The 14,944-nt window shown below is 48.9% G+C and overlaps 2 protein-coding genes across 5 annotated transcripts; one reads left to right on the top strand and one right to left on the bottom strand.

The window, feature by feature from the left end:
- Positions 1 to 26: 26 nt before the first annotated feature.
- ALKBH2 (alkB homolog 2, alpha-ketoglutarate dependent dioxygenase) lies at positions 27 to 4,056 on the bottom strand. Of its 3 annotated transcripts, none has more exons than XM_054594379.1 (4): positions 4,026 to 4,056; positions 2,982 to 3,410; positions 1,545 to 1,743; positions 27 to 480 (listed from the first exon to the last, which is right to left on the bottom strand). In XM_054594379.1, the coding sequence occupies exons 2-4, from the start codon at positions 3,256 to 3,258 to the stop codon at positions 174 to 176; spliced, it is 783 nt and encodes a 260-aa protein (XP_054450354.1). In that variant the 5' UTR covers positions 3,259 to 3,410; positions 4,026 to 4,056; the 3' UTR covers positions 27 to 173. The 3 variants fall into 3 exon arrangements, with proteins under 3 accessions (XP_054450354.1, XP_054450353.1, XP_054450355.1); XM_054594378.1 differs by lacking the exon at positions 4,026 to 4,056 and adding an exon at positions 3,965 to 4,021; XM_054594380.1 differs by lacking the exons at positions 1,545 to 1,743; positions 4,026 to 4,056 and adding an exon at positions 3,965 to 4,021.
- Positions 4,057 to 6,447: 2,391 nt separating this feature from the next.
- UNG (uracil DNA glycosylase) lies at positions 6,448 to 13,960 on the top strand. 2 transcript variants are annotated; one of them, XM_054594346.1, is made up of 6 exons: positions 6,448 to 6,911; positions 7,424 to 7,519; positions 9,661 to 9,758; positions 10,599 to 10,687; positions 11,418 to 11,596; positions 13,342 to 13,960. In XM_054594346.1, exons 1-6 carry the CDS (start codon positions 6,600 to 6,602, stop codon positions 13,477 to 13,479), a joined length of 912 nt encoding a protein of 303 aa, XP_054450321.1. In that variant the 5' UTR covers positions 6,448 to 6,599; the 3' UTR covers positions 13,480 to 13,960. The 2 variants fall into 2 exon arrangements, with proteins under 2 accessions (XP_054450321.1, XP_054450320.1); XM_054594345.1 differs by having other exon boundaries at positions 13,339 to 13,959.
- Positions 13,961 to 14,944: the final 984 nt, after the last annotated feature.

Here is a 14,944-nt window from a genome sequence, read left to right as displayed (position 1 = left end):
AAAAACAGTCAACCGGTATTCTTCCATCATTCACTGATTTGATATAAACATCCTCTTTCTGAATTCTGTTGTGTAATGTTACACCTTTTCTTTCCCCATTGGTAAAGGAAATGCCACATCCGTCTTCTAGTAGAGAGAGGAGGAGAAAACAGAAGTGCTAACTGAAAACATTTTTACTTTCTAGTAGGCAGAATTTTACGAAACGTCAGATTGATGCGCGGAGCCAGAATCTTCCTGCGGACGGGGAGACTGTGATACCAGTGCGAGTTGGTCGGGGGGTTCATCATAAGTAAACTCCCGTGGGCCAGCTGCAGCCTGACCACCTCCACCCTCCGGACGGGGTTCTTCCCTCGGGCGTCTTTATGCCGGAAGAAGAAGTCTCTGCAGGCCCCAAAGGAGACGGAGGCGATGGGGCTCCCGGGCGCCAGTTCTCTTTCGTCGTCGCGGTGTTCCCCAATGTGGTCACAGCCGTCTTTGTACCTGCAGTGAGAAAGCAAGCCCAGTTCACCGAACAGCCCTCTCCTGAAACGAGCCCATGCCGCAGCAGCCGCGCTTTCGCACGGCGTGAAGCGCCGCTCCGAGCAGCCCGGGCTCCAACAAGGCTGGGGGGCCTGACCTGGTCTGCAGGTGAGCAAGCCTGAAGCCTTTTCACTTTGTTGTCCGGTCCTAGTTGATCACGTGCTTGAAAACTCAGCCACCAACAGAAGCTGAAAAACGTGTCTGCTCGTTCTCCCAGTTCCCGTATGTAAACCTTTGTCACGAAAAGGTCCCTCCCTACACCTAGAATAAACCCCTATTCCTTGCACAGTCTGGGCCTTGCCCACCGCTGAGTCCATCTCATACCTGCTTTCCCTCAACCACTGCTTTCCCGCAATCTCAGTGGGGCTTCACTCTAAAGACGCTCCAAGGTCCTTCTGCTCCTCCTCCCAAAGGCTGTGCGGCTCATGCTCGCTCTATCCATTTAGTCACCAGTTCGCGCGCCAGCACCTCCATGAGCTCTCCCCTGACCACCATCCCCTGAACCCAGGGTTCTCAGCAGCACGATTCTGCCCCACTCCGGGACCAGGCGATGTCTGGAGATGTTTTGGTTGCTACGATGGGGGAGGGGTTGCTACTGGCATCTAGAGCGTAGAGGCCAGTGATACTGCTCAGCATCCTACAATGCCCAGAACAGCCCTGACCACAGTTACCTGGCCCCAAACATCACTAGTGCCACTTCTGAGAAACCCTGCCCTAAACCCAGACTCCTCCGCCCGGCCATTCTCGGTCAAATCAGCGAGACACACCCTTATCAACGTCCGAAATCATCGCGTTCGACTGCTCGTCGGTCAGTCACCCCTCACTTCCCACTGTGGGAAGAGCATGAAGACTGACCCTTCGTGCTGCTCCACTTCGATGGCCCTGGTGTCCTAGAGGGTTATTTGCTGGGCAAATGAATAAAATACAGTGGAATCCTAAACTCTCCCTTTTGGAAGAGGCAAAAGCGATAAAATTCAGTGCAGTGGCCTAAAAAAAAAAAAAAAGTAAAAAAAGCAGAATATCACCTGTTAACGAGCACAAAGTTGAAGGTCTGTCCAGTCACCAAAGACACACGATCCCGGACTCGCTCTAGAACTGGGATCCAGGGCTTTGGAGACAGAGTAAGGCCTGAAAACGTGTAGGTCAGCCCAGCGTCGCCATACGTCGCCTGCTTCCTTGGCACACTGTGCCACTTCCCAAACACCTGCACCTTGGCCAGTGCACCTGTGCAGATGAAACATGGCAACTCAGAAAACCAGGCACACTCACTCCCTGAGTATTCAGGATCGAAAGGGAAGTAAAAAAGGAATAACTTAAAAATCTTTTTATTCTCACCCAAGAACATTTTTTCATTGCTTTTAGGGAGAGAGAAAGGGAGAGAAACATCGATGCGAGGGAGAAGGACCAATTGGTTGCCTTCCTGTACGTGCCCAGATCAGGGATCAAACTGAAAATGCAGGTATGGGCCCTGGCTGGGAATTGAACCCACAACCCTTTGGCCAGAGGATGACGCTTCAACCCTCTGAGCCACAGCAGCCAAGGCAGCAATAACTTAATAACCTGGCCAAGGACCCTGCCTCAAAAGTCAGTGCGCCTTGCCCAACATTTTCATGTAAGAACAGTGATTCTTACCCTGTTTTTAGAAAAACATGGTCCTAGTCCATGTTTTTTTTTTTTAAACACCATAACTTAATTGCCTTAACTACAATAGGAACAGAATAAAGAGGCTGAAATGTGAGCAAGATAAAGTTAGGTGACATACTAGGGTGCTTTTTGCCAACTGTGGGGACTGAGTGCATAGGGCCCCATGAAAGATGGGACTAACACAGCTAGCCTATAGGTTGGGGTCTCCTTGGGCTTTTCTGTGCCTCCCAGTGCTCTGCCAGCTTGCAGTGGTTCTCAGTGTGTGGTTCCTGGCAGCATCAGTATGACCTGCAAATGTGGACATTGAACTGTGGGGGTGGGGCCCAGCAATCCGAGTTAACAGGAGCAACAAAGTCCTCCAGGTGATGCTGAGAACAAAGTGCAGAATTACCTGGTCATTCGCTGTCTCTCCTACTGGACCAGGGGCTCTTGGCCCTGCCTGCATATTCGAACCACCTGGAAGCTTACTAAACCCACTGATGCCCAGGCTGCCCCTCTCAGCTGTTCCCTGCCAGTGGATCTCAGTCAGAGCTCAGCATCTTTTTTTCTTTTTTTTTTTTTAACTTTCCCAGATGATTCTCCCAGTGAAGATTTACTCTAGTCATCTGTCTGCTCCCACTGGGTAGGCAATCCTGCCTTTTTTAAAGTTTGTATCGCAAGCGCCGAGCAAGGGTCTTGGCCCACAGGGACCCAGAGAATGTGTTGAATCAATTGACGAATCCGTTAGTAATTAATGGTTTCTGAGTTCCGATTTCTCTAAACATAAGCTAGTTTTATCGAACAAGCCTTCAACACGAACCCTGCAGTCGTCTGCTTACCTGTGAAATAGTCTACTTCTTGCTCCAACTCCCGGAAAATCTCATCCGCTTCGGCTTTGCCAAACAGGACTGTGTAATCACAGTCCAGGCCCTCGGACCGAATGTGTCGCCAGCTGGGGCCTGCCACGTTGGCACCCTTCCCCACGGTGTCTCTCCTGGGCCTCTTCCTGGTGCTTTCCTCGTCTTCTCCCAACCCCACTGGGCCTTTTCCTGTCTGCTCTTGCTCCCTCTTTCCCAAAAGGTCCCCTCCAGCCCTCTTCACCAGGAATCTGTCCATCCTGTCTCCGCAGAGCAAAGACCTGGGAGTCAGTGGTGGGGCAAAGAGACAGACATTGCCCAGGCCCTGTCCCAGGTACAAAAATTTGCTCTATGGCAAAGTGATTCACAGCAGGGTTCCTCCTTATTGTTTTCAAGTTTCCATTTCATGTCCTGGAAAGGAAGTAGAGGATTAATGTTGGAATAATGGTCCCTTGGGTTGACCTGGTCCAGCTCAGTGCCTCCCACATACCTGGCTATACTAGAATCAGCTGATTAGCTTGCAAAAGCCCAAAGGCCTGCACTCCACCTCCAAGCACCTGAATTTGTAAAGAAACCCCTCCTATCCTCCTTTCCCCCTTCGAATTCACACACCACAGGCAAATTTGGAAACCACAATCCAAACCCTCACTTTACAGGGGAAACTGACCAGGAGAAGGTAGGGGGGGCTTGCCGAAGTCAGCCCTGGAAGCAGAGTGTCTATCTCCCTTTCACTCATAGCTAACTGTCCCATTCCACCCCCCACTCTCACCCCCACCACACACACTGCCCCCATTATTAAAACGAGTAAGAGCTATAGTGATACTCAAATGGATATGACTCTGAATCTACGTGTAAAACAGTTAAACGTGATCCATCGGCAAGCAAGGGGAATTCTGATAGAGAATAAGAACTGTAACACGCGCGTGGGGTGGGGATAGCCAGGGTTCTGTTTAAAATCTCAGCACCTGCGTAGTTCGAATCCCGCAAACACAGTAGAAAGGCGGGGGCGGGAAAGAGGCCACTCACCCGGACCGCGGCACTGCTTCCGGGTAGACTCCCGCAGCAGGCTGGGAAATGGAGGCAAATCTGCGAAACAAGGCCGTGGGCGGCCCTCGGGTGCCACCTCCTGGCCTACTGGCTGTGTTGCAAGCACTACCGTGTTTTGAGTTTGGTATTTGCTCTGCAACTGGTGAGGATTATCTGTGGTTGGGGAGCTGCTGTTCGGTGCACCTCTCCTTGGGAGATGCGTCACCAGCATACTGTCGCAGGTAGAAGCACGAGTCTTGCAGTCCAATCCCGTGACTTCCATGTCTGTCCCCTCCGCTCTAGTTGTGTGGCTCCTATAGGTTACTGCTGTCTCTGGGCTTGAATGGCCTCATCAGTATAGCGGGGACTATAAAACCTGTGCCATGAGAGCACCGTGAGGATTAAACGAGAGGACGTGTGTAGAGTGCTTTCATGTTCCAAAAGTCAGATTCTATTGCTACTCCTAATTCTGTCTGTCTCCTCCAGTGGAATGAAAGCTCTGTGAAGCTGGGGCTTTCTTAGGAACCTTCTTCGTGTACAATTCTGCAGATTTAGACAAACGTACACGGTTGTGTGTTCACCTCCGCAATCTAGAGCCAGAACGGTTCCATCACTCCACAATATTCCCCCAAGCCCTCCATCACTGATGTGTTTTCTGTCCCTATAGTTTTGTCTTTTCCATAATTTATTAATAAAGCCTTATTAATAACATATAGCCTTTTGTGTCTAGCCCCTTTCATTTAGCATAATGTTTTTAAGATATATCCTTGTTGTTTGTATCAGTTGATCCTTTGATTGTTGAGTAGTGTTCCATTGTACTGGTGCCTCGCTCTCTACCCATTGAGGGACATTGGGGTTGTTTCCAGTTTCAGACAATTTCAGATAAATTCACTATATCCATTCCTGTAGAAGCTTTCGTGTGAACATAGATTTTAATTTCACTTGTGTAAATACCTAGGAGTGGGATTGCAGGGGCACTTATAAGTGTTTGTTTTACTTTATAAAAAACTGCTGAACTGCTTTTTCAAAGGTCCCAGATAAGGGGGGCAATGTGTGCAACGGTGTAAAGGCCACACGAGGGACAACCTGGTTATGTCGAATGAATGCTGAGACCCAGATCCAGTCATGCCACCGTAGTGGGGGCTTCCTTCAGAAGCAGCTTTGCCAGCAGACGAAGAAGCTGACATTTTATTCTAAGCATACTTGGAAACTGTAGGATTTTCACCTGGGGATAATCGTAATGTAATTTACATTGCAAACTGATCACTTGGTAGGAAAGAGATAACCAGCTGGGATTGTAGCCAGGAGATAGAGAGAGGAGCGGCTGAACTCAGATTTTATTTTGGAGACAGAACCAAGAGGACCTGTTGATCGTTTGGATGTCAGGAGGGAGGGACAGAGAAGAATCCCAGGCGTATTAGGGGATGCGGTGGTGCTTTTCAGAGAATGACTAGTTTGAAATTTAACCTTTACGACCTCAAATTTTCCCCACACCCTGCAGGTTAAGGCACAATGTCCCGCTGTTCTTAGCCTTAGTTTGTTGTCAGTAAAATGGGTTGTGAAAATTGGATGAGATAAACTAGTATCTAAGAGCTCAATAAATACTATTTGATGCTAATTTCACTCCCACAACAGGTACTTTTTTATCTTTTTTTACAGTGGTGAGTTGCAGGGACTTGCCCCAAGGCATAGAGGTGTGTCGATTGAATAAATGAAAGAGTAAATGAATGAGAGAACCGACCCTGCCCACCGCAGCCCCTCCCGCACATGCGCACTAGACCCTCCACCGCCCCCTGCCCGGTCCACCCCTTCGGTTGGAGCATGCGCGCGCATCTTGGCGCCAATTACAGACCGCCACAGTCTGCGCCAGCCTTGCGGGTACCCCGGCGGCGTGTGTTCGCTTCCCTCTCGGCGTCGGAATGATCGGCCAGAAGACGCTCTATTCCTTCTTCTCCCCGAGCCCTGCCAGGAAACGACGTGTCCGCAGCCCCGAGCCGGGCGACCCGGGGACCGGCGTGGCGGCCGTAGCTGAGGAGAGCCGGGATGCCCCGGTGAGGCATAGCGGGGACTGCTTGTGGTGCCGGGGAAGGGGGAAGGAAGAGGGAGGGAGGCGGTGGGCGCCGTGCGACGGAGGAGGTGCAGAAACATGCCCCTGACTTGGGAAACTGAGGTCCAGGTTCAAAGCAGCCGCCACATGTTAAAAGCAGCCGCCACACTTTCAAAACACCGGTCACGGTGCTCCTCGGCTGCCATGCTGAGGGGTCAGCCAATGGGGCGAGCTTCGGGGCCCATGGCGCCAATCAGAGGCGAGGGGGCTGCCCTTCTTGCCCCGCCGTCCAATTGGAGAAAGGACGGGGTGGGCCCTCGGGAGGAGGGTTTTTGCCGCGAAAAGGCAACGTGGGGACGCCGCAGTGGCGGGTCGGGAGCGGGGGGGCTCCAGGTTGCAGGGTTTCCGCTCGCGCGAAAAGATCCTCTGCGCCCTGTTTTAGTACCAAACGCGTAACTGGGGGCAACGGCCTGGTTTTCCAGAGTCCGGTTTTGTACCGACCTTTCGAGTGGGGCTGAAACCCAAGAATGGGTGTCCTCTGTCTTGGGCCTTTGAGTTGGGGGCGGAGCCTGCGGGCGCCCAGGAGATGTCCCTTGAAGCTTGTGACGCGTCTCTGCGGGGACCACTTGCAGACTACCCCGGCCAAGAAGGCTCGGGCGGAGCAGGAGGAACCCGGCACACCGCCCTCATCGCCGCTGAGCCCCGAACAGTTGATGCGCATCCAGAAGAACAAGGCCGCGGCCCTGCTCAGACTCGCGGCTCGAAACGTTCCGGTGGGTTTCGGTGAAAGTTGGAAGCAGCACCTAAGCGGAGAGTTCGGAAAACCGTATTTTATAAAGGTAAACAAGAAGCCTTTGCCTTGTTAGCATAGCAGGCGAAGACCACGTGCATAAGATGTTGCTTTCAAAGTCTCCTGTTTTCCCTCCTTTGACGTCTTTTTCACGCTATGGGGGTAAAGTAAAACCATGGTGTTTTGAATCCACACACTTATGTTAGTTAAAGTGTCTAAAAGACTAAGATATCGTCTCCTTTCAGTGCATTTAGTTAGTCTGCTTTCCAGGAAAGAGTGGCATAGTAAAATCACAAACAAACCGGACTGCAGGAATCCTGGCTCCAACTTTAAAAGAAAGAATGAAGGCGGGGCTGGCGTTAACAGGAAATCAAAGAACCTGGGCCAATCAACTTTGACCCAGACGGAAGAAAGGGAGGGAATTAAACAGATAGAGCAACTTTGTTGTTTTTTTAATGCATTTGGACATAAAACATAGGGAAGAGCTAAATAATGCTTCAGTTAACTTTCCTGTGGAATTCATATGCTTTCCTCTCAAACCTTGTTTCTCTTTCAAATCAGCTAATGGGATTTGTTGCAGAAGAAAGAAGACATTACACTGTTTATCCACCCCCACACCAAGTCTTCACATGGACCCAAATGTGCGACATAAGAGACGTAAGTGCAAGTTGTGGATGAATTTTAGTAAAAGAGGTGGACATTAAATAGTATTGAGTTAAATCACCGTCCATAATTCAGTAATAAATAAAATACTAAATATGCTCTCACTTCTTGTATTTTTATTAATCCTGAAACCAACCCCAGGCCAGTGTTGAGTATTATTGTGGTGGTGATGAGGAAACAGGCATGAAGCAGTGAAGTCCTTTTCACCTGGGTATAGTCAGCCCCACCTTGACTTGTAGCTCGGCATTCTTTCTGTCTGACCTCACTATCTTTTATAGTTGACACTTCCAGTCTCTTCTGTCCCAAACAGTTTGGCTACCCTGTTAAATCTCTTTGTTCTGGTTCTTTGAACACAACAGCTGCTGCCTTGGCACTCTGGTCGTGTCAATCTCCTGTTCAGTAGCTTGTCCGTGGCTTCCCAGTGTCTGAACTATGAGAGCTGGACGTGAATATGGCCACATCTGACTTACCAGCCTTACTGCCACCTCCCGTTGTTTTACCTCGGAGCTGAGCAGTGTGGCCACCTCCTCCTCACTTCGGCCTTGAAGGCCAACTAGATCTGTGGCACCTCCCGGGAGCCTGTTTCCCACCACCTTTGTGATCTGGTTCTCCTCTGAACTCCCCAGATGTATTTAGTGTCTGCTTATGCTGGAGGCTTTTACATTTTGTTGTTGCTCCTTTTCTTCCCCTATTTGTAAGTGGAGAGCAGGAGTCCTGTGATTTAATAGAAATAACTTAAATAGAAGTGAAATAGATGAATAAGCCATCTTGATAGGTGAGGGCTGCTACACCTCACACTTTTCCGTTTAGAGTAAGGACTTTGGATATAGCTCCTTGTTTCTGAAGTTAAAAAAGGAAAACTAAATCCTTCTAAGTTCAGTACTATTTTGCACCTTGTTTGAATCACGTATCCTGTTTTGAATATCAATGACTGACATAAATAGGGAAGAATAAGAAAAGAGTATGAAACTGAGGATCGGATGGCCCAGCATGGCTTCTTTGCAAATGAACACGTGGAGGGTATGGGAGGTTACCTGGCCTCTCCAAAGTTGTCCCTTATCCGGGACCAGAATTGAAAAGCTTCCCTGCCTGGACAGGTAGCTTCATGCTGGGGACAGTGGGCCCCAGCAGTAGGAATGGCAATGCCCACCCCACAGAAGCTTCCCGATTAGGGGAAAGTCTAACGCCGGAGGGTGTGGTGTATGTTAGCTGTGGAAGGAGATTCTAAGGTGGTGCACCTTGAGCAGAAGCACGAGGATGAAGAGGTGGGCGGCCTCCAGACCAAAAGGACTAGCTGTGTTTTAACACCCCTGTGACAGTGGCCTAATTACTTGTCACTGCATCTTGTGGCCTACTCCCATGGCCCTTTGGCCTGGCCTCCTTATCTTCTGGTGCCCTTCCTTAGTGGATGTAGGGGAGCAGGCACCTTCCTGTGCTGCTCTTGGGGAATTTGAATTGCTCAACTCTTTGAAAAACAGTTCGGGATGTGCCTTTAAAATACACTTACCCTTTGACCATCAACTCCACTATTATAAATATTCCATAGAAATAAAAGCAACAGTGTGGAAAGATACATGTACTAGGGTGTCGACTGTGTAACTTTGGATAGTGGAAAAAATTGGAAAACGAACTGACTGCCCATCAGTGACTGAGCTCTATTGACTTGAAGGGAGCCCAGAATGTGTGATGTGAGCAACGCAAACATGTAGGGTAGTGAGTATAATCACCTCAATTCTATAGGTGATCAAAACTGATGGAGTCAGAATGGGATAGGGTAGCTGGGAGAGGACCAACTACGTTGTATATTTCTGGATGGCTGTACTTGTTTTCACGGTTCTATTTCACTTTGTCGTTTGGAAAATGGAAGGGACGAAAGCAAAGTTGACCCCAACTTGTTTAAAATGCCTGTGCCAGAAGAGAGGGGACGGTGTGGTAGGTGATTGGGTGCAGGATTTGGTAGTGGGAGGTAATGATGCCAGCTCACCTGCTCTCCCCTGGGGGTTCTTAGCTGGGTCAGCGGGCAGACTACCCTGCTCACTATCTTCCCGCCCCCCGGCCAGGTCTTCAGTCAGCCAGGTGCTTGTTTACCCTGCCTACACTAGGGCATTGTTCAATCTGCCGCTCGGTGTTCACAGGTAAAGGTTGTCATCCTGGGACAGGATCCATATCATGGACCCAATCAAGCTCATGGGCTTTGCTTCAGTGTTCAAAGACCTGTTCCACCTCCGCCCAGGTATGATTGCTTTATAGATGGTTCTGGTCCCATTGCAATTAGTTTCAGATGTGTACTTGGCATATTGCGGGTAAGCCTATTATTTGGGGGGCTTTTACTAGCTTGTGGAACAGGATTTCTCTCTTTAAAAAAAAAAGGGGGGGTTATTTATTTATTTATTTATTTATTTTTAGAGAGAAAGGCAGGTAGGGAGAAAGTGAGAGAAACATGAACTGATTGCATCCCTCACACACCCCAGCTGGGGATCTGACCCAAAACCTGGGCATGTGCCCTGACCGGGAATCGAACCAGCGAAGGGCTGGAGCAGAATTTGTCAAGTCTCAGCAGTGGTGACATCGGGGGGCTGGGACTTTTGGGGGGAAAGGGTTGGCCCTGTGCACTGGACAATGTTCAGCAGCACCTATGGCCTACACCCACCAGACGCCAGCAGCACTGCCCCCTACAACCAAAGAGTTTTAACAAAATGGCAATGAAAAGTGTCTTTGGACATTGCCAGATGTCCGTTGGGGCATAGAAGTCACCCCTGGTCAAGAACCACTGCTTTAGAGGATTTTTATAAATATGTAGAGATAAGAAACTGTGACTAAGCATCCATTGGGAGGGGGGTGTAATTCTTGGGCTAGTTTATTTCGGCCTTCTCTAGTGCTGTTCCTTAAGTCAAATACAGGCCAAAATGAAGGAGTCGGACAGACGGAATGGCCTTATTGCCCCTGAATCAGTGTGTGTGCTTTCGTCCCCTTGGGCTGGCTTTTCAGGCTGTAATTTACATGTGGGGAGGTTACTGAATTTTCAGAATTGTGCTTAATTAAGATTTTTTTTTTCCTTCTGGCTTGCTTTCAGTTTGGAAAACATTTATAAAGAGCTGTCTACAGACATAGATGGCTTTGTTCATCCTGGTCACGGAGATTTATCTGGGTGGGCCAAGCAAGGTAAAACCACCGCTGCTACATGTGTCTCGGGAGGAGTTCAATGGTCTTCTCTTTTCTGTCCACGTACTTACGTTTGTAAAAGATAGTCATGAAGAATGAGAGAGCTCTAAGTCAGAAAATGTATCTCCATTGTACCCTGCAGCCAATGTTGTCTTTCATGTTTTAATCATAATTTGAAAAGTGTTCCTCATTATTATTATTTTACGTTTATCCATGTAGCCTAACTTTGACCATTTACAAGGTGGCCTCACTTTTTGCCATTTCAACATAGGTTGTGTTGTATGTGTTTAATACACAGCTATGGACTTTCTCCTTTAATAAATCTGTACTCAGGATAAGGAAAGAATATTTACTCTTTGGTTTCTTGCAGTTAGATTTTTTTTTCCCCCCAAAGAAATACTTTGGCCTCCTTTTGTTATTTTCTGGGATTATTTAATGTCACTTAGGATATAGTTTGATTCCTTCTGATGACCGATGATAAATCAATAACATTCACCGTTGCAAACTTGGAAGGCGTTGAAAGTGTAGAGGTGAAAGTTGAATGCCCTCTGATTGCACCAAGAGGTGCTGCCCAGCAGTCTGTTGTAATGATTTCTCTATGACCGAGTTTCAGGCGGTTGCTCTGGGTTCCATCCTGAGAAATTTCTACTCACGTGTTAAGCTGCCCCTGGGTGTTGGGCTGACTTGTTGCAGCCTGCCTTTAACCTGTTTCTTTGGTGTGTGTTTGCAGGTGTTCTCCTGCTCAACGCTGTCCTCACGGTCCGGGCACATCAGGCCAATTCTCATAAGGAGAAAGGTTGGGAGCAATTTACCGATGCAGTTGTATCCTGGCTAAATCAGAATTCACATGGTCTCGTCTTCTTGCTCTGGGGTTCTTATGCTCAGAGGAAGGGCATCGCCATCGACAGGGTATGTGGTTTTCAACCATTAAACCAGCTGAGAGAATTCTAGGAATCCTTGCAGTGTGGTCCTGGAAAACTCAACATCAAATTCAGCATTTTCCAAGCGATATTTTCTTTCCTTATCCATCCCTCACTAAACTTACTCCTCTGAACTACCCAAGGATAAAAGGTACCGTCTACCCAGTTGTTCAGCCGGAAATCGGATACCATTCATCATGCCTCGCTACCTCTTTTTCCCTCTTCTCCCTCTCCTCCCCTCCCTACCCCACATCCAGTCATTCACGGCCTGCGATCTCTCTTTACCGTCCCTCCAACCCGGCCCTACCCGAACCCCTTTGCCTTGCTTTAGGCCTCCTCTGATGTTGCCTGGAGCATTCAGGCGCCCTGTCCCTGGAGGCCCTGCCTGAGGCTGGCAGGCTGAGGTCATGGGCATGGCCCTGCTCTGCCTCTCAGCACCACCTCCCCTCTTTTCACTCTCCCCTCCAGGCTGACCGCCTCTCCCAGGTTGGTTCCCTGGCCCCGCTACCCTGCCTGCCTTTGAGCGCCCTGCGTCCTTTGTCTTGAGTGTAGAGGCCTGTTCCTTCCCCAGAGGCAGGCTGACTCATCGTTCAAAGCTCAGCACAGCTCACGGTTTTGTGAAGGGGCGTGTACGTCATGCCAATCAAGGTGCTAATAAGCACTTGACCTCCGTTACTTCTTTTAATACCCTGCACGTGTGATCATCCATTTGTTCTTTTGGGGTAACTAGAAGCTGAGCACCACTGATATTCCCGGTTTACAGATAAAAATGAAATGCCGCTGAGCAAGGCTCAGCAGCTTCCCCATGGCCACACAACTGAGCGGCAGCGCCAGGACGTGAGCCCTGGCTGTCCAGCCCCGGGCTCTGTGCTCCTGCCACACCGGGCTGCCTGCTTCGGTTCAGGCCCCTCCTGGACTGGGCAACTTGAAGGCGGGGGTGATGGAAAACAGTTATTTGTTAGGTGGCTTTTATTTAAATACAGGAAAGAATAAAGAAGAAAACAAAAATCTGTAATCTTCCTGCTCAGTTAATAACTACAGTTGAAATTTTAAAAGGGCTCCATTTTTGTGGTAAGACAATTCAGACAGTAATGAGAGGTACAAAATAAAAATCAGCGTTTTCCAGTATTTTTCCTGAAAGAGCTAGTACAAGTAGTGTTTTGTGTATTTTTCCAAGAAAAATTTGTTTTGATGCAGTTATCACTATTTTTTTTCCACTTGATACATTTTGAAGGTCTTCCCATATCAACATATGTAGTTGGGCCTTGTTCTAGTAGCCATGTGGCGTTGCACTGTAAGAACTTGAGAAAAATATTTTTAGCCAGTTACATAACACTGGATTTGCATTAGGTGTTACCTGGATCAGCAGTGCCACCGTGGACCTCCTTAAACCTTCGTCTTTGTGTAGGCAGATGCATCATGGGGTGCTTTAGCAAATACATTCTCAGCAGTGGAATTGCTGGATCATAAGATACGGGCCCTTCAAAATGTCATGGGTGGTGCCAGGTTGGAGGCTGAGGCGCAGCCTGAGAGCCTAGCAAAGGTCGCTGCTCCACAAATGAATGAACAAGTGTGCTGATGTTCTGGGATGAACGCTGAAAGCAAATGAATACACTTAGCAAAACGGGACAGTTTAGAGAAGGCAAAGGGAGTGGCATAGCTGTGTTCAAGTGCAGCAGCCATCAGGTGCCAAGCGTGCCACCTTTTAGTCATTCTCTCACTCTCTTTCAGAAGCGTCACCACGTGCTGCAGACTGCCCACCCCTCCCCCCTGTCCGTGTACAGAGGATTCTTTGGATGCAGACATTTCTCTAAAACCAACGAGCTGCTGCAGAAGTCTGGCAAGGAACCCATCAACTGGAAGGATCTGTGACCCTGCACTGGGGGTGTGGTGGTCTCCACGCAGTTTCTAGAGTTTGTCAGTGATGAGGTTGAATTGAAAAAATAATTTCCCTAGTGATTCTTGAGCATCCTGCATGTGGGGGAGACGGTTTTGGTACAGTGGCCATGGGCCAGGCTGCCCAGGAGTGGCAGCTTTATCCAGCAAGGACTGCACCCTATGACCACACGTCTGTCTCTACAGGTGGCTTTGGCCTAGACTGTGCATCAAAGCTCTTGCAAGGGAGAGGAGGTGACTCTCCTCCCTTCTGTTTGCTTTATGGTAGAGATGGAGAGATTAGCACCTTTTTGGTATGTGAGACACTGCTAGTTGTTTTTACCTATAGGATACACTTTAGGTTATAAGGTCTCCGATGTTTTTATTTAGAAAGGCTTCTTTTGCATATCCTGGTATTCTGTCTGGGCCAGGTCCCTCCCAGAAGGAACTAGGATTTTTTTTTTTTCTCCCCCCCCCCACCCCCCCAGTTCCCAGAAATTAGGGCTCAATTTCCTGATTGTAGCAGAGGTCAAAACCCTTAAGGAACAATCCTTGGTGAGCCTTCAGACAGGCAGAGGTGGAGAGAAGTGGGCTGGGTCTTGTTTATACTGTTCTGAGTGTTTCTAGGAATAAGCAGTGGAAGTCGAACAGGAAAGGGAAGGTGGGAATTTTTTTCTTTTTTTTAAGAGGAAATATTTTACTCTTCTCCCAGGTGCATCCTGAATTTACTTTTTAAGGCAGCATAGTGCCAGGTGCTGTTTTATATGGACTGAAATCACTTTCCGATATCTTCTGCAACACTGGAGAATTTTGCTTTTTTTAAAAAGTACTTATGCAGATGTATATATATATTTTTTAAGTCCTTTGGTTAAATGATGATCTTTAGGTCTGCACCTCCATCCCAGATCCTGCTAGAGATGCTGTTTTGCTGTTAGCTGGGTCCAGAGTTAAACCTGCTAGAGTTTGGTAATAAAAAGTTTTTTTAAAGTTTCACTTTGTGCAAAGTGCCCTTTAATGCTGAGTCCCGTTCACCAGTCAGCTCCTAAACCCGGGCGTCTGCCTACACCCTTGGCTGCCTTTGGGCTCTGGTTGCCATTGTGACCATCGTGGGCGGGAAGGGCCTCTGCCCCGCCCTCGCGCTCCTTTCCCCGCCCTCCTCCCTCCGCCCCACCCTGATGGAGCAGCCCACCCCTCAGCTGGGCTTCGGTAAGCGCTGGGCGGGGTTCCAGGGAGGGGCGCGCCCCAGCCCGGATTGCTGTGGGGAGGTTGTAGACTGGGTCAGGGTCTGTTGATACCCTAAAGGGGCCAGTAAAACCGGAAACCGTTTCTGCGGGGATCTTGGCATTCCTGTCAGTGCTGTGTGCCAAACCCTGGGACAGTTAAAGGGCAGCTTCCCTGCCCTCCCGGTACTAGCGTTTGCAGACTCCAGGGAATCGAGCTGAAGTAGGAGGCCAGGATGCTG

The sequence above is a fragment of the Pteronotus mesoamericanus genome, unplaced genomic scaffold, assembly GCF_021234165.1.
Source record: "Pteronotus mesoamericanus isolate MK-2021 breed Mesoamerican mustached bat unplaced genomic scaffold, CSHL_Meso_final scaffold_507, whole genome shotgun sequence".
Lineage (NCBI taxonomy): Eukaryota > Metazoa > Chordata > Mammalia > Chiroptera > Mormoopidae > Pteronotus > Pteronotus mesoamericanus.
This window is presented reverse-complemented; position numbering and strand designations above follow the sequence as displayed.